The sequence below is a fragment of the Stegostoma tigrinum genome, chromosome 28, assembly GCF_030684315.1.
Source record: "Stegostoma tigrinum isolate sSteTig4 chromosome 28, sSteTig4.hap1, whole genome shotgun sequence".
Lineage (NCBI taxonomy): Eukaryota > Metazoa > Chordata > Chondrichthyes > Orectolobiformes > Stegostomatidae > Stegostoma > Stegostoma tigrinum.
Window position 1 is genome coordinate 14,437,736 of NC_081381.1, and position 19,103 is coordinate 14,456,838.

At 45.9% G+C, this 19,103-nt stretch overlaps 1 protein-coding gene across 1 annotated transcript; it reads right to left on the reverse strand.

Moving 5' to 3' along the window:
* Positions 1–3,003: 3,003 nt before the first annotated feature.
* lzic (leucine zipper and CTNNBIP1 domain containing) lies at positions 3,004–17,602 on the reverse strand. Its single transcript, XM_059638046.1, has 7 exons — positions 17,511–17,602; positions 15,761–15,895; positions 11,535–11,670; positions 9,038–9,136; positions 7,539–7,634; positions 7,002–7,083; positions 3,004–3,299 (listed from the first exon to the last, which is right to left on the reverse strand). The coding sequence occupies exons 1-7, from the start codon at positions 17,579–17,581 to the stop codon at positions 3,241–3,243; spliced, it is 678 nt and encodes a 225-aa protein (XP_059494029.1). The 5' UTR covers positions 17,582–17,602; the 3' UTR covers positions 3,004–3,240.
* Between the last annotated feature and the right edge of the window lie 1,501 nt (positions 17,603–19,103).

Below are 19,103 nucleotides of genomic sequence, written 5' to 3' on the forward strand. Positions count from 1 at the left end.
CCCAGAGGGTGGTGGGGGCCTGGAATGCACTGCCTGAGAGAGTCGCTGAGGTGGGAAATCTCACAACCTTTAAAAAGTGCTTGGATGAGCTCTTGAAATATCATAGTATTCCAGGCAATAGGTCTAGTGCTGGAAAATGTAGATTTAGATTAGTTTTGTTGTCAGTGCAGACACATTGGGCTGAAGGGTCTCTTCTGTACTGTATGATTCTATGAAATCCTGACCCATCACCTCCATTTACACTTCTTGCTGCTTCAGAAAGACAGCCAACATCGTCAAAGACCACTCCCAACCTGTTTATAATCTCTCCGTCAGGCAGTAGATACAAAAGCTTAAACACACATACCAACAGGGGAGGCGACGGCCTAGGGGTATTATTGCTGGACTGTTAATCCAGAGATCCAGAAAATGTTGCAGGATCTGGGTTCAAATCCCACACAGCAGATGGTGGAATTTGAATTCAATAAATATCTGGAATGATATGATATGATATTCTAATGATGACCATGAATCGATTGTCAGGGAAAAACCCAAGAGATTCACTAATGCCCTTTAGGGAAGGAAACTGCTATCCTCACCTGGTCTCGCCTACATGTGACTCCAGACCCACCGCATTGTGGTTGACGCTTAACTGCCCTCTGGGAAATTAGGGATGGGCAATAAATGCTGCCTGGTCAGCGATGCCCCTCATCCTGTGAATGAATAAAGGAAAAAAAGAGCAGCTTCTTCGATAACGAAGTGTGGAGCTGGATGAACACAGCAGGCCAAGCAGCATTGGAGGAGCAGGAAAGCTTGACGTTTTGGGCCTAGACCCTTCTCCATTTCTGAAGAAGGGCCCCGACCCGAAATGTCAAGCTTTCCTGCTGCGTTCATCCAGCCTCACACCATATTATCTCAGATTCTCCAGGATCGGCAGTTCCTACTATCCCTAGGGCAGCTTCTTCCCTGCTATTATCAGACTTCTGAATGGATCTCTCTGTTTTCAAACCAAATTTTTGATCTTGCTTTTTATACACGTTCTCTGCAGCTGTCACTTTGCTTTTTTCACTCTGTTCAATCTCTCTACGATCTTTGTCTCTTTGTATGGTACCATCTGCCTGTACGACATGCAAAACAAAACTTTACACTGTACCTGGCACATGCGACTGTAATAAATTAAAACAAAAACAAGACTGAATGGAATTTAACTCTGTATGCCCAGCATAAACCAAATGGAATCTCCAGGTGATGTTTCTGAGCTAGATGTTGTAAGGGTTACTGGTGATTCCTGCTATGAGAGGGTGGGCACATGGAGACTGGTTAGGACTGTGGATTGGTTAGAGTTCTGAAGAAAGGTCACTGGGCCCGAAACATTAGCTCTGTTTCTTTCCACAGACGCTGCTGGACCTCCTGTGTTTTTTCCAGCAATTTCTGTTGTTGTTGTTGGTTAGAACTATATTCACTTGAGTTTAGAAGAACGAGGAGGGGGGAGTCTCACAGAAACTGATAAAATTCTAACAGGACTGAACAGAGTAAATGCAGGAAGGATTTTCTCGATGACTAGGTACTCCAGAAACATGGGTCACAGAAACAAGGATACAGGGAGGGCCATTTCAGACTGAGATGAGGAGAAACATCTTCACCCAGAGAATAGTGAGCATTTGGAATTCTCTGCCACTGAAAGTAGGTGCAGCCCAAACATTGCATATTTCCAAGAAAGATTTAGATCTAGCTCTTAGTGCGAAACAGACCAAAGGATATGGGGAGAAAGTGGAACATGATACTGAGCTGGGTGACCAGCCATGGCCAAACTAAATGGCAGAGCAGATTTGAAGGGCCGAATGGCCTAATCCTACTGCTATTTTCCATGTCATTCACGATTTCAACACAGGTTGCTCTGAGGGTCTCCAAATAATTAACTGTCTGGGGTTACAAAGAAGGCCTTACTGGAGGGGGAAAAGGTTTTCATACCACAGCAACAGTCAGTACTGGAAAGAGAACTGGAACAAATATTGCTGCATTGGTAATTCAATATATTTAACATCTTGGCAGTAAAATACTGCAGGAGCCTAATTATTATGTGCTAAGTATCGTGGCACAGGTTTATGCCTGTGTTATGCCTCCTCCTGACTTCCAAATTTCCAGTTGTGTTGCCATGGAAAGATGTTGAGTAGCAGCCAAGTGCTGAGTGTGCGAGAGAGAGAGAGAGAGAGAGAGAGACAGACAGACAGAGAGAGAGAGAGAGCGCGCGCGCGAGTGCGAGATTCACACACCATCTAGTGGCTGATTTGTGATTAGCACCAAAGGAGTGGATTAGTTCAATAATGGACAAGACAAAAAGGTCACTTCAAACATTACCATCTCAAATAGAATCATCTTCAAAACAATTAGAATAATTAACTTATTTAAAATTTGTAACTATCGCCCTCACCCACAAGAAAAATAATCGATTCTTTTCATAAACACAGGAAAATTCAAAAGCCCATAATTTTCTGGATGGCTACATGAATAAGAAGGGTTTAAGAGGGACATGGGCCAAAAGCTGGCAAATGGGACGAGACCAGACTGAGATGGCCGGTCAGTGTGGGTGATTTAGACTGAAGGGGCTATTTCAGTGCTGTGTGAATCTATGACTGTGGCCTGATCAAATTTTTGTTATTCAAAATAACATTTTTAGAAATGTTTCACAGGATGAGGGCGTTGCAGGCTAGACTGGCACTTATTGTCCTGCAGAAGGTGGTGATGAGACACTGTCTTGAAATGATGCAGTCTGTGAGGTACATGCACCCACAGCACTGTAAGGGCGCTCCAATGTTACCACTGTGAAGGAACAGAGATCTAGTTACAAGCCAGGATCATCTTTGGTTCAGACAGGAGCTTTGTCAGGAGTGGAAGTTCCCATGTACCTGCTGCTCAAGAAGTGTTGGTGAGTTTCTGCTTTTAATCAAAACCTGTTGCAAGACTGGGCAGTGAAAGTAACTGTCATCATTTCTTGATTGTAAGTAACCCAGCGAGGGAATGGTATAAATGGAAATGAGCCTTTTATTTTATAAAGGATGGCAGTTCAAAACGCTAGTGTTTAAAGGTGAATACATAAAGAAAAGATTTGGAACAGTTGTCCATACTAAGAACATATTTACAAGTACTATTCTGATTTTACATTTCCTTCTCAAATTTAAACAAAAAGAAACAAACGAGACTTTAAAATGTAAACAACAGTAATTGGGATGGTATCTGGAGGGCTGGATCTTAGGTTACTCCTCACTTCTTGGTGATTTCCACTCCTGAACTGGCGAGAGCGAGGACTTTATCTCCAGTTCCTGTAAGATTAAAACACATATTTCCTTTTTGCATTGTTTGCAGGTTCTTCAGAGGGTCCCTAACAGTAAAGGGAGAAAAAAAATCTTGCATTTTACAGTGACTTTCACAGCCACTGGGCATCTCAAAATACTTTACAGTTACTCAATTATACATGAAGCACAGGCGATTTGCACACAGCCAGCCTTCACTAGTGCCAGTGCAATGATGACCTGATAATCTGATTTTCGGGATGCTGCCTGAGATGGATATTGAACAGGACACCAGGGAATAACCTCGACAAAATGCTGCAGATGTTGGGAATCTGAAACAAAGTGCTCGAGAACCGCAGCAGGTCTACCAGCATCTGTGGAGACAGAAACATGAGTCACACTGGGCTTGAAACGATAACTCTGACTCTCCCTCCCTCCACAGATGCTGCCAGACCTGCCAAGTTTCTCCAGCACCTTGTCTTTCCACAGGGGGAAATTTCCTTGCTCTTCCACCAAATAGCGCCATGGATTCATTTATATCCAAATGAATGGGCAGATAGGACCTTGTCTTCAATTTTTCATTTGAGAAACAGAACCTCCAGCGGTGCAGCGCTCTCTCAGCACTGCAGGAGTGTCAGGCTCAATTTCTGTGCATGAGGTCCTGAGAGTGGCTCTTGAATCTGTAGAGTTGTGAAGCTGAGGTGAACAATCTATTGACTGAGTCAGATTCCATTCCATTCAATTTAGCCATCTGCCCCAATGGACTCCCCAGGTTTCAGTGACCTGAACTGGTTTTATCTTCTATTCCATTTTCACATTCCCATTGGTTGAGGCCAGAGGAATGGTGAGGTAGTCTGAGCCCTGCTACTCCTTTAGTTTCGAACTGACTGCTAGCAGCAGTCCAGAGGTGGCTCCACCTGATCAAATATCTGAGAGGCGTCGCTCAATGGAGAAAAGGTTAAATGGCAAACACAAAAAATCACATATGTTGTCAGGGATAACACGGTGTGGAGCTGGATGAACACAGCAGGCCAAGCAGCATCAGAGGAGCAGGAAAGCTTGACGTTTTGGGTCGAGACCCTTCTTCAGAAATGAGGGAGGGGAAGGGGATTCTGAACTAAATAGGGAGACGGGGGGAGGCGGATAGAAGATGGATAAAGGAGAAGATAGGTGAGAGGAGACAGACAGGTTAAAGAGGCAGGGTTAGAACCACTGAAGGTAAATGTAGGTGGGGAGTTAGGGAGGGGATAGGTCAATCCAGAGAGGACGGACGGGTCGGGGGGGGCGGGTTGAGGTTACTGGGTAGGGGATGGGAGTGAGGCTTGAGGTGGAGAGAATGGCAGGGAGGCAGGGACTAGCTGGGCTGGTTTTGGGATGCGGTAGGGGGAAAGGAGATTTTGAAGCTTGTGACATCCAAATTGATACCATTGGGCTGCAGGGTTCCCAAGCGAAATATCAGATGCTGTTCCTGCATCTTTCGGGTGGCATCATTGTGGCACTGCAGGAGGCCCAGGATGGACATGTCATCCGAGGAGTGGGGGGATTGAAATGGCTCGCAACTGGGAGGTGCAGTTGTTTGTTGCGAACCGAGCGGAGGTGTTCTGCAAAGCGGTCCCCAAGCTTCCGTTTGGTTTCCCCAATGTAGAGGAGGCCACAACAGGAACAGCGGATGCAGTACATCACATTAACAGATGCGCAGGTGAACATCTGCTTGATGAGAGAAGTCTTCCTAGGATTGGGATTGGGGTGAGGGGGGAGGTATAGGTTGCAGAGAGAAGTGCCGGGTGAGTCGAAGCTGGAGGGGAGTGTGGAGCGGATAAGGGAGTCACGGAGAGAGTGGTCCGTCCGGAAAGCAGATAAAAGAGTGGGGAGGGAAAAATGTCTTTGGTAGTGGGGTCAGTTTGCAGATGGCAGATTTGTTGTCAGGGCTTTCTCTTTTCCTTTAACACATATAGATAAGGTTCCATTAGCATTTTGATCACAATATTACTAGGGGCAAAACTAAGTACCTATACAGGGATAGCACAGGTGAATGGCATTGAGATAAATGATCATCCACGATCTAGAATGGTGGAACAAATAGACATGGCTGAATGGCCTCCTTTGACGAAATTGCAAGACTTTTCATTTCCAGTTGACAATCTCTTCTTTAATTTTCGCTAATTTGTTAATATGTCCAACAAAATTTAGTGGCGTTTTAATTTCTTGACCTATTCAGTGTATTTTCTATCTTCATAAATGAGTTTAAACAGTTGAGACAGGTCTATATTCACATAAATAAAAACCAAAATAACTGGCAGATACTGTAAATCAGAAACAAAAACAAAAATTTGCTGGAAAAGCTCAGCAGATCTGACAGCATCTGTGGAAAGAAATCAGAGTTAACTGTTCTGAGGAAGGATCACTCCACCCGAAACTCTAGTTTCTCTGCAAAGATGCTGTCAGACCTGCTCAGCTTTTCCAGCAATTTCTGTTTATGTTTCTATATCCACACAGTTATGTATTATGGTTAGTAACTGACTAACAAAAATCAGAGGGTAATATATTACATGCCTCTGGGAGGTGTGTTCTGGGCAGAAAGGGTAAAATAAAGGGATACCAATAGACAACAGACAATAGGTGCTAGAGTAGGCCATTCGGCCCTTCCAGCTAGCACCACCATTCATTATGATCATGGCTGATCATCCACAATCAGCATCCTGTTCCTGCCTTATCCCCATAACCCTTGATTCCACTATCTTTAAGAGCTCTGTCCATCTCTTTCTTGAAAGTATCCAGAGAGTTGGCCTCCACTGCCTTCTGGGGCAGAGCATTCCATATATCCACCACTCTCTGGGTGAAGAAGTTTTTCCTCAACTCTGTTCTAAATGGCCTACCCCTTATTTTTAAACTGTGTCCTCTGGTTCTGGACTCACCCATCAGTGGAAACATGCTTCCTGCCTCCAGAGTGTCCAATCCCTTAATAATCTTACACGCCTCAATCAGATCCCTCTCATCTTTCAAACTCAAGAGTATACAAGCCCAGTCGCTCCAATCTTTCAACATATGATAGTCCCACCACTCTGGGAATTGACCTTGTGAACCTATGCTGCACTCCCTAAATAGCAAGAATGTCCTTCCTCAAATTTGGAGACCAAAACTGCACACAATACTCCAGGTGCGGTCTCACCAGGGCCCTGTACAGCTGCAGAAGGACCTCTTTGCTCCTATACTCAATTCCTCTTGTGATGAAGGCCAGCATGCCATTAGCTTTCTTCACTGCCTGCTGTACCTGCATGCTTGTACCAGGCCCATACAATTTCCCACTGGCCCGGATCTAAAATCTGCAGCACACCAACCATATGGAGGCACATAAAGGAGGGTTGGCTGAGCTTGTGGAAAGCTCAACCGATCCCAATATTATGCTGCCCTTGCCATAATTTGGTTGCATGGGCAGGTGAGCAGGTGTCATGTCTTTTTATAAAACAGAGCTTAATATAACAGCAAGGGCAAGTTGCAACAATTGGAGTATGTCCCTTACCCTTAGGGGGCAGCACCTGAGAAGATAACAGCCTCATTGCAGATACTTGCTACTGCATGTTCTTCAAAAGCCCTTCCCGAGTTTCGAGAAACTCAACAACACATCAAAATTTGAAATGCTTACTTCCACTGTGCTTTGAAATTTGGAACAATTGACTTTACTGAGCTGTAGAATTTAACAATGTGGTTACGCAAGGCTCCACTGGGACTTACCAAGGTCTCGTGAAACTTTCTCAAACTGACTGAGTGCAGCACTCACGTTGGCCGAGAGAAAAGCTTCTTCTTCAAGCGTGAGCTGAAAGAAGAATCAGAACGCTAATTATTGTCCACATTCTCAAAAACCAGCCGATAATCACAATCTGAGAGTGCCATGTTCACCATACACATTCCAACTCAAGGAAAATAGTCACTAAAAGATAGCAGGAACTGCCGACGCTGGAGTCTGAGATAACAAGGTGTGCAGCTGGAGGACAGCAGCAGGCCAGGCAGCTTCTGAGGAGCAGGAAAGCTGACGTTTTGGGTTGGGACCCTTCTTCTGCTTTCCTGCTGCTCTGATGTTGCCTGGCCTGCTATATTCCTCCAGCTCCACACCTCGTTATCTTAAAACAGTCACTATAAGATAGTTTGCCACATTGCTGGTCAGTCATCACATTTGTCAATTTGTGCACTGTTACTAGACATTTCATAAAATTAAAACTAGTTGTCCGACTGACTGGTAATGTCATTTTTTTTTTAAGAAAGCGTCTTTACCTTCTCTTCAAGCTTCCTCAATGCTGTGAGCACTTCAACTTTCTGCTGTGTGTAGACATCCCTTGGCAGTTTTCCGACTATTACATCTCTCTCCATCTGAAGGAGCACAGGAGTTACAGAGCTTGATTTTAAGAAATACTTGACAGCTTTTTTAAAAGTTCTTCATGGGATGAGGGTGTCGCTGGCATGGTCAAGGTTTATTCCGTATCCTAAATGCCCAGAGGGCAGTTAAAAGTCAACCACACTGAATTTGCCCTCGAGCAGCTGGACTCTGAGCTGTCTACAACTACGTGACTCATTTCAGAGGACAACAAAGGGTCCACCACATTGCTGGGGTCTGGATTCACATATCAGGCCCAGTTAAACAAGAACATCAAGTTTCCTCCCTCTGATGGATATGAGGGGGATGGAGTTTTAGAACAAAATTAGCTTCATGATTATTAATCAAATGAGTATCTTCGACCAGTTCAAATACCAGCACAGCTGGCTGAAGAATTAAAATCGAACCACTTAACAAATCCAGAATAAAAGTTTATCAATTAGACCACAGAACTATTGGATTGTCATAAGAATACCCCTCTGATTCACTAACAGCTGTTAGGGAGGGAAATCTGCCATCCTGGACTGGCCTGCCTAAGTGTGACTCCAGACTCGCAGCAATGTGGCTAATTGTTGACAGCCCTCTGACTTGGCCCAGCCTGCCACTCAGCTCCGTTCAAGGAGGTCACTCACTGCCAACTTTTTATTTTCCTTTAGTCATTCACGGGATGAGGGTATCACCCATCCCAAACAGCCCAGAGGGCAGTTAAGTGTCACCCACTTTGCTGTGGGTCTGGAGTCACATGTAGGCCAGACCAGGTAAGGATGGCAGTTTCCTTCCCTAAAGGACATTACTGAACCAGATGGGTTTTTCCAAAAATCCACAATGGATTCACGGTCATCAGTGGATTCTTAATTCCAGATATTATTGAATTCACATTCCACTGTCTGCCATGGCAGGATTCGAACCCGGGTCCCCAGAACATTACCCGGGTCTCTGGATTAACAGTTCAGCATCAATACCAGCAGGCCATCGCCTCCCCTATTTGGGTGCAATTAAGGATGGACAATAATTATTGATTTTATATTTACTTTCTGTGAATGAACAAAACAAAAAAAATCAAATTTAATTGGTCTCATCCAGGCTTCTCAAAGCACGTCTCAACCACTTGAATGGAAAGAAAAATAAGTAACACATAAAATTGTACTCGATACTTTATAATGAATGCACCGTGACCCTTTTATTAAGTGGCAGCGTAATTGTGCAAAATTACGCTGAGAGTAAATTAGTACAGGGCTGGAAGAGTTAAAACAGTAACACAGTGGGGCTAATAGTGTACACAACTGTCATCGGTCACACCATCTGTCCCGAGTGTAACCTTCCAGCTTCACATTCATAAATGTCAACAGCACAATGAAACCTTTCAGCAGATTAATCATAAACACTGTGGGTTGCTTACCTCTGCCAGTCTAGTCCGCAGCTGTCCAGGCTGCTTCTTTGCAAACATTTGGATAACCTCTGGAGTTTTAAAGGCCTGACTGATGGCTGCTTGGATTGCCTGCCAAAGAGAACGCAAAAAAAGGTAAACAGCTTCCTCAAAGGTTGACGGAAGTCGGCACATCCACCGTTAAGCGACCCGAATGCAATTCTCTCAGAGCTCCGGGAACAAGAGGCCAGGAGAACCTTTACACTACATTTAGTTGTGGTGATACAGTCCCATTCCCCAGCAGGATGGTTCACTCACTAACCTGTGCACTCAGCTGAAGCGCACATTCCAACAGTCTGATTTTTAAGAACGATTAGATTCCCTGGGCTGTGGACATTGCTGGCTACGCCAAGACTTATTGCCTACCCCTAATTGCCCAGAATGCAGTTAAGCATCAACTATTTTGCCGTGGGTCTGGAGTGATACTTAGACCAGACCGGGTAAGGATGGCAGATTTCCTTCCCAGATGGAGATTAGTGAACCAGACGGGTTTTAAAGATAACCAGTGATAGTTTGTGGCCTGGTCTCTGGATTACTGGTCCAATATCTTGACCTCTACATCACCATGCTCCCTTGCCACTTAATTTCTCTGATCACAGAATCCAACAGCACAGGAGACCACTCAGTGACCTGAGCCATTCCATAGATAGTGTTGACTCTGAGCCACCTTTTCATTCATTCAAAATTTCACCAGCTGCTATTCATGGTGGGATTTGAACCCATGTGCCCAGAGCAGTTACTTTAGGAATGACTGGTCCAATGCCATTACCACAATGTTACTGTCTCCCCTTGACTGAATCTGAACACAATGTTCAGGAGCCACTGTCACTGAACCAACCACTTGACTTTCTGCAACAAGATCTTGTTAGTAAATCCCCTATTTCATTTTCTATTTAATTCCTCCCTCTGCCCAAAATTGTCTTCTGACAGCTGAAGCTTGTCTATAGAAAAGTGAGCACACTGTCCCAAGATTTAGCCAGTAAAGGCATTTGGATAAATACATGAATAGGAAAGGTTTGGAGGGATATGGGCCAAATGCAGGCGAGTGTCACTAGTTTAGTTTGGGAATATGGTCGGCCAGACTAATTGGGCCAAAGGGACTGAGGAAGGGTCACTGGACCTGAAACGTTAACTCCAATTTCTTGCCACAGATGCGGTCACACCTGCTGAGCTTTTCCAGCAATTTCTGTTGTTGAGTCCGTTTCCATGTAGTATTAGTCTATGACTCGATAAGGGCAACAAGATGTTTTGACAGACTAATCCAATGCAATCCTTAATAAAGCTATGTTTTTACTGGAAGGTCTATTACCTCTTGGCAATTTTGTTTAATGCTTAGCTGTGAAATACCTGCAGAAAACAGATGTCCTCACTTAATCTCATTCTTGAGAAACCACAAGTTAACCCATGGTGCCCATCTCATACTTCAGGCTGTTCTAAGCAACTGCGCTGTATAAAGAGATAATAAAATGTGAGGCTGGATGAACACAGCAGGCCAAGCAGCATCTCAGGAGCACAAAAGCTGACGTTTCGGGCCTAGGCCCTTCATCAGAGAGGGGGATGGGGAGAGGGAACTGGAATAAATAGGGAGAGAGGGGGAGGCGGACCGAAGATGGAGAGTAAAGAAGATAGGTGGAGAGAGTGCGCTGTATAAAGTTAATATTACAAAAAAAAGTGTGTTCCTGGCCACAACTACTGTATCCAAGAGAGAGAGAGAGAGACCGAACAGTCTGCTTCCTGTTCGTGGCACATGACGTTTTGGAAGAAAAACCAAGCACAAGACATTAAATCAGCTCAGAAGCTGCAGCTCTAAAGAACTGACTGGGGCCAATGAATCTAAAACCCAACTCAGCCAAATCTCTGGCTTGAAACAGTTATTTCTGATAAAACTGTTAGCCATCTTGTCTGGTTATCACAGAGCCTGGGTTCGAGAGTGAGTGACAGAAATTACAAGCTTAACAATCTGCGTTTGTGTTGTATCTTTAATGTAGGAAATGACCCAAGTTGCTTTGCAGGAATGTCTCAACTGATATCAGGTGAAAGGGGAACTATATAAAAGCAGAACATTGCAAATTCTGGGAATGTAGAATGAAATCAAAATACTGGAAGTGTTTAACTTCCTGCCTGTGTTCCATCATTAAATTTCTTCCAGCTCTGATGAAAGGTCATTGACCAGAAAGATGAACTCTTCCCACTCCATAAACAATGGAGGACCTACTTAGCTTTCTTCTCTATTAATCAATGGACATCAGGCTGGGACAGCATTTACTGCCTGTCTCTAATTGCCCTGGAGAACATGAGAGTGAGCTGAATGCTCCCAGCATTTTCTGTTGATTTTTAACAAGGTGATAACTGAAGCTGAAATCTTTTGTTGCAGAGTGGAAATCACTTTGACACAGCCTCAGTTCAATGCCTACTGCCTTGGACAGTCCCAGCTGAAAACAAGTACAAATTTGTCAGCTCCACTTCTTACGAGCTGCATCCCGCTGAGTTCATCAACTAACGTCATATCTCCAGACATGATTTTCTTCAGTGATTCATTGAATTCACTCAGCTGTTCCAGAGTTTCCTGTTTTGTTTCTTCATATTCTTCTGGCTCAAGGTCGTCTCTGAAAAATGGTTTGGGGTGGTGGTGGGGTGGGGTGTATGGAAAAGTGGGTAGATATCCAATAGACATGAATTAAAATTCAAATCTCTTACAGGTCCGTTGCCAAAAATACATTTTAAAAAAGCAACGTTAATTTAAAGTGCAATGGACTTATTATAATTTCCCAATTCTAGCTGATTCGAAACATCCATAAATTTTTTGTAACTTCCCAATGAAAGGGTTATGGAGTTCAAAATGTCAAAATCTGTACAATGCTCCCATTCACAAGCCCAAGCACACAGATTTTACACTTTTCACAAGTAAAAAGTAACTCTAGCTTCCCATAAAACAAACATAAATATATACGTAAATAGAATAAACAGCAAATCATAATTTCAACATGAAAGGCCAGATGACATTAAGTTAATGACTTTCACCTTCATGAAACAGGGATTAGGACAGAACATTTATTTGTGCAAGATTCCAGCATTCACAGAGAATGAAAATAAATTCTGGTTATTCTTCCCCAAGACTGACTAATTCCTTTCTCTTAGAAGTTTTAACTAATTCTATTAGACAAATACCATCATCTCTGAGCCATTTTCGCTCCTACACAATCTTAAAACCATGTTCTTGGTACAGAAGCTGAAAGTCCAATTGAGGATTTTTTTTTTGCTTCTTAAACAATCCCCTCAACACTTGCTGATGTACTGAAACATTCGTTCTCCTGGTTTTTAGCTTCCTGAAATGTAACCATGGCTGCACTGTCATTCATGTTGATCTCATGTTGCGCAATGCCAAACCAGCGGCACATTTTCTTCAGTCAGCTCCAAACTTTGAAGCTATTGGCAGTTGTGCTGTTCCCTAATCTTTCTGGCTGATAATCTCATATTTCTCCAAGAATGTGAGTGAGTACTGCAATCAAGAAAATCTCTCATTTTCCCCAATTTTTAACTTCTCGCACAACGAGATCTAGGTGTTCTTGTACATCAGTCAATGAAAGCAAGCATGCAGGTACAGCAGGTAGTGAAGAAAGCTAATAGCATGCTGGCCTTCATCACAAGAGGAATTGAGTATAGGAGCAAAGAGGTCCTTCTGCAGCTGTACAGGGCCCTGGTGAGACCGCACCTGGAGTATTGTGTGCAGTTTTGGTCTCCCAATTTGAGGAAGGACATTCTTACTATTGAGGGAGTGCAGCGTAGGTTCACAAGGTCAATTCCCGGAATGGCGGGACTATCATATATTGAAAGATTGGAGTGACTAGGCTTGTATACTCTTGAGTTTAGAAGGACGAGAAGCGATCTGAGTGAGACGTATAAGATTATTAAGGGATTAGACACTGTGGAGGCAGGAAGCATGTTTCCGCTGATGGGTGAGTCCAGGACCAGAGGACACAATTTAAAAATAAGGGGTAGGCCATTTAGAACAGAGTTGAGGAAAAACTTCTTCACCCAGAGAGTGGTGGATATATGGAATGCTCTGCCCCAGAAAGGCAGTGGAGGCCAACTCTCTGGATGCTTTCAAGAAAGAGATGGACAGAGCTCTTAAAGATAGTGGAATCAAGGGTTATGGGGATAAGGCAGGAACAGGACACTGATTGTGGATGATCAGCCATGATCATAATGAATGGTGGTGCTGGCTCGAAGGGCCAAATGGCCTACTCCTGCACCTGCACCTATTGTATATTGTCTATTTATCTTTGATGAACTCTGGTTTCTGTGCAAAGACACCTCTAATCATAATTTGCATGCTCTTCCCCTATTCTTGTGTATTCATAGTTTTAGGAGAGGGCCTGAATGGGGCAGCACAGTGGCTCAGTGGTTAGCACAGCTGCCTCACGGCGTCAGGGACCTGGGTTTCCTTCCACCCTCGGGCGATTGTGCAAACCCCACAAACATTCTCCCTGTGTCTGCGTGGGTTTCCTCTGGGTGCCCCGGTACAAAGATGTGCAGGTTAGGTGGATTGGCCATGCTAAGTTGCCCGTAGCGTTCAGGGATGTGTAGATTAGGTGGGTCGGGGTGGGATGCTCTGGGGGTCGGTGTGGACTTGTTGGGCCGAGGGGCCTATTTCCATACTGTAGGGATTCTGTGATCTGTGAAGAATTGCAGCTCGGGTGGGGGGCTGTAGAAGTTGGTGTGCGCGGCTCTGGAAGCTTTGATAGCAAACGTTTCGTCCCATTACTAGGTGACATCCGCAGTGCTGTGGTGGAACCTCCTGTAAAGTGCTGTTGTCCTGTGCGGGTCTGGTTTTTGCTGCTTCCGGTAGGTGTCGGTTCTGGCTGTGTGTTGTAATGGTTGGTATATCGGGTCTAACTCAATGTGTTTGCTCGTGGAGTCCGCGGGCGAACGCCAAGCCTCCAAGGATGCTCCGGTCCTCTGTTTGGCTTGTCCCATGAGAGTAGGGATGTCCCAGTTGAAAATGTGGTTTTTCTCGTGTGTGCGTTGAAACCAAGGACGTCTAATTGAGTCAGTTAGTTGCTAGCTGGTGTTCATAGAAGCGGGTTGCTAGTTGTCTATCTAAACAATGTCAGAACTGACAACCAGACTACTCAGAAGGCTAGGAATAATGAAAACACACAAACCAGCAGGCATACTAAGACAGCAAAGACCCAATAGATACCATGGGCAGGACGAATGCAGTTTACAGGATACCATGCAGAAACTGCACAAAGCACTACATGGGACAAACAGGCAGACAACCCACATCAACAAACACCAGCTAGCAACTAAACACCGTTAACAGATGAAAGGTCCAGGCCCGAAACGTCAGCTTTTGTGCTCCTGAGATGCTGCTTGGCCTGCTCTGTTCATCCAGCCTCACACTTTGTTCACGTTATCAGATGACCTTGGTTTCAATACACACTGGCGAGAAAAACCACACTTTCAACTGGGACAGCACTGTCATAGGACAAGCCAAATTGAGGACAGTCAGAGAATTCTTGGCATTCATCCGTGGACTCCATCAACAAACTTATTGAGTTAGACCCGATATACTGACCATTACAATGCACAGCTGGAGCCGGCACCTACCAGAAGCAGCAAAAACCTGACCATATAAATTCAAGCCCGCACAGGATGACAGCACTTCACCAGACGCTCCATAGCACTGAGGATGTCACCTAGTATTGGGAATGAAACTTCTGCTATCAAACCTCCTAGCTTAGCGAACACACCAATATTTAAGTAGGAGACTTTGATCACTGTTAAGTTCTTCTCGTCCTCCACACTCCCTAAAGGATCTTTCTTCTGGAGATGCATGGACTTGGGAATTCAAGATTCTGACCTTCTGTCAAAAAGCATTCACACCACACTGACCTGCTGCAGCAGACAGTGTCAGATTTAAAGGGGGTGGTGGGGGTGTATCCCTTAAAGGGGAGGGCTTAATTTGCAGCAAAACTTTGGTTTTATTTAGACAAGGTCTGGACAAGTTTATTAAATTCTCGGATAGACAACGTCAACAGATTATTAATCAGTAAAGGAATTGAGGTTTCTGGGGAAAAGGTAGAAAAATGGAGTTGAGGATTATCAGTTCAACTATGATCTTACTGAATGTCAGAGCTTAGTCAATGGGCTGAATGGCCTACTTCTGCTTCCAAGTCATATGTCCATGGTCCTGTACTGATTTTACTGTTCGGTGAGACATTTACACTGCATTCTCTCTCACAGTTTTCCATAGACAGTCTTTAAGATCTTGTCCATCTGCAGCAAATAAATAGCTTTAAATCTGACACAATATCCCAGAATCTCTCTGTCCTTTCATCTTCCTCCATGTTTTCTCACTTCACTGTCCTACAAAGAAGTGTATCTATACAATCAAGTGTTACTAAAAATAAAAATTAGTTTCTAATAATATAATGAGATTTGACCAACCGCCCATTGTTACTAGCAACTTAATTTTAGAACTCAGGGTAATTTATGGTCCAATTATACTCCAGTGAAGTGGAGAGAAGTTTTACCGTGCTAAAGGTGCTATAGAAATGCAAGTTGTCAGTACACTTCTCAGCAGCTGATGTTAAAGCATTCATGAAAAACACATTTACACCTGAAGGTGTTGAAAGGAGGGAAAAACAAAAATGATCAAAACAGAAGTTTCTGACTGCTGTGGTACCACACCTGCACATCTCGAGATCTTGCAACTGCTGCATCAGTCTGTCCATCTGCTCTTCTAAGTTCTGCTTCAGTTTACTCGTCTCACTCTTTCCCCGTGATGCCATCTTCAGGCTAAATGCCAGACAAATGGGATAATTCCTAATAAATCAAAAGGCACAGACAATGATCAAGTAATCAGGAATAATACATGGCAAGCAGTTCTGAAAATTCCTGTTAGACTACAGAACGCTTCTTCAGGAATCATATTGCTGCTAAGAAAAGGTGGGAGTGAGTGGGGAGGAGAAGACCGGAGAAGGGCAGGGATGGACAGGTGGAGGAGTGAGGGAGTTGGGGACTGGGTGGGAGGTGGGGGGGAGCATGTGAAGAGGGCGGGAGGTGGTGGGGGAAGGAAGAGTTGGGAGTGGGGCGAGGGTGGGGGGGGGGGGAGAGAGAAGAGGGTGGGGGGGGGAGAGAAGAGGGTGGGGGGGGGAGAGAAGAGGGTGGGGGGGGGGAGAGAAGAGGGTGGGGGGGGGAGAGAGAAGAGGGTGGGGGGGGGGGAGAGAGAAGAGGGTGGGGGGGGGAGAGAGAAGAGGGTGGGGGGGGGAGAGAGAAGAGGGTGGGGGGGGAGAGAGAAGAGGGTGGGGGGGGAGAGAGAAGAGGGTGGGGGGGGAGAGAGAAGAGGGTGGGGGGGGAGAGAGAAGAGGGTGGGGGGGGAGAGAGAAGAGGGTGGGGGGGAGAGAGAAGAGGGTGGGGGGGAGAGAGAAGAGAGAAGAAGCGGGTGGGGGGGGGAGAGAAGAAGCGGGTGGGGGGGGAGAGAAGAGGGTGGGGGGGGGAGAGAAGAGGGTGGGGGGGGGAGAGAAGAGGGTGGGGGGGGGAGAGAAGAGGGTGGGGGGGGGAGAGAAGAGGGTGGGGGGGAGAGAAGAGGGTGGGGGGGAGAGAAGAGGGTGGGGGGGGGAGAGAAGAGGGTGGGGGGGGGAGAGAAGAGGGTGGGGGGGGGAGAGAAGAGGGTGGGGGGGGGAGAGAAGAGGGTGGGGGGGGGAGAGAAGAGGGTGGGGGGGGGAGAGAAGAGGGTGGGGGGGGGAGAGAAGAGGGTGGGGGGGGGAGAGAAGAGGGTGGGGGGGGGAGAGAAGAGGGTGGGGGGGGGAGAGAAGAGGGTGGGGGGGGAGAGAAGAGGGTGGGGGGGGGAGAGAAGAGGGTGGGGGGGGGGAGAGAAGAGGGTGGGGGGGGAGAGAAGAGGGTGGGGGGGGAGAGAAGAGGGTGGGGGGGGAGAGAAGAGGGTGGGGGGGGGAGAGAAGAGGGTGGGGGGGGGAGAGAAGAGGGTGGGGGGGGGAGAGAAGAGGGTGGGGGGGGGAGAGAAGAGGGTGGGGGGGGAGAGAAGAGGGTGGGGGGGGAGAGAAGAGGGTGGGGGGGGGAGAGAAGAGGGTGGGGGGGGGGAGAGAAGAGGGTGGGGGGGGGGAGAGAAGAGGGTGGGGGGGGGGAGAGAAGAGGGTGGGGGGGGGGAGAGAAGAGGGTGGGGAGGGGAGAGAAGAGGGTGGGGATGTCGGTTGGAGGTCCGGGGGGGGGTGAAGAGAGTGGGAGGTCCGGGGGGGGGGGGGGGTGGGAGGTCTGGGGGGGAGAGAGGGTGGGGGGGTCTCACTGAGAGCTCCTATGGAGCACCAGAACCAGGGCAAAGAGGTGAACAGGCTCCCTCTGTCCGGGGGAAATAATTTCAATTATCGGGTGGGGGTTGAGGCTGACAGGCCCCCGGCTGCCCTCTCCCTCCCTCCTCACTCACCTCTCCGCACTGGGGGATCCCCCCTGGCGAAGGACCAACTTCCGGCTCACTGGCCAATCATGAAACGGCATCAGAGCACCCCTGTGTCGGCGTGAATCGGTTCCCTGGGAACAAATGGTCCGCAACGTCCGTTCCCCCGCCCCACTGGATGGGGAGTCGTGGAAAATGGAATGCTGCAGCAAACTAAAAGAATTTTCAAAAGAGTTATCCAATTCTCTTCCATCCCCCCAAACCTTGTTGTTTCCACTTTAACTTAATGTTGTAGAATGTTAGCAGCACCGAATGTTGGTTCTTTAGAAGCTAAATTCAGACGAATTCTTGCTGTTTATGAAATAATGAAATTCCTTTTCGAATCTGCCCCCATCACAGTCTCAGGCTGTGCTTTCAAGATCCCAATCCTTCAGAGTTAAAATGCTCCTCTTGTCACCTCTGGTTCCTTTCCTAATGACTTTAGAACGTTCTTGACTAACTTTTGCCAAAAAGGAGAGTTTCTCCTTCAGTGCTTTGTAAAGGGCCTCGTTGATCCACTTGCCTTTTTGAAAGTAGTTGAGCATTGAGCAGTTTGGGTGTGCAGAGTTGGAGAAGGATCAGTCAGACAGGGAGTGATGAGGAATTTGGTCTTGTGCCCTTTCCTATCAGAGCTGGGAGCAACAGCATCAGTGACATTGAGATGTAACATTTGGAACAGAATTATAGAATCCCTACGGTGTGAAAACAGGCTCTTCGGCCCAACAAGTCCACACCAAACCTCAGAGCATTCCACCCAGACCCATCCCCCGTAACCAACTTATTTTACACATCTCTGTACACTATGTGTAACTTAGCATGGCCAATTCACCTAGCATGCACATCTTTGGACTATGGGAGGAAACTGGAGCACCTGGAGGAAACCCACACAGACACAGGGAGAATGTGCAAACTCCACACAGAATAGCAAATGGTTAAGTGAAACCCAGCAACTTTTCTAGCTACGTGGAACAAGATGACAGAGTGAGGATTCTCACTTAATAAACTCAAATATAGAAGAAGGAACGTTTTTGAACCAAGAAATTTTACAACACAAGTGTCTAAATTGAGGCAAAGGCTCAAACATTGGTTAAGAAGGAATGGGATAAGCATTTGAAAATGGCAAATGCAAAGGTTTTTAGTTGGGATTACAGGAAAGATCAGCACATTAGAATAAGCTGAATGCACTTTTATTGTGGTGTAATTTCCAGTAATTTGTTGAAACTGTCTACATACTTTATTCTGCATGTAGGACAATGTGAGAGGTCACACAAACACTCAGAACACAGCCTTATGTAACATCACTTAGAATCACATGTAGAACAGTAGAGCAGATGAAGCCATTGACTCAGTCTATGCTCCCCCCTACAATTCACGTTTCCATGGTTTGATTAAGTTAGTTCGTGCCTGTTTGCTTTCATGTTAAAGTCCATGTGGAGATCAGGTCTTAGGAAAATCTCCTGCTAATAAAGGTAAAGTCACCATAGTCCTACTGGACCATAGGGCTGTTTTCTCAGGTTTAACCTGAGAGTCACCATGTCTCAGGTGAGGGGAGGGGAATCCTTTACATGGTAAGAGCTATTATCT

Coding starts and splice junctions, on each gene's coding strand:
- lzic (XM_059638046.1), bottom strand. CDS start 17,581: ATGCCGTTTCATGATTGGCCAGTGAGCCGGAAGTTGGTCCTTCGCCAG. Junction 9,137..11,534: donor AACTCAGCGGGATGCAGCTC/GTAAGAAGTGGA, acceptor TCTCTTTGGCAG/GCAATCCAAGCAGCCATCAG. Junction 7,084..7,538: donor TGAGGAAGCTTGAAGAGAAG/GTAAAGACGCTT, acceptor TTCTTCTTTCAG/CTCACGCTTGAAGAAGAAGC.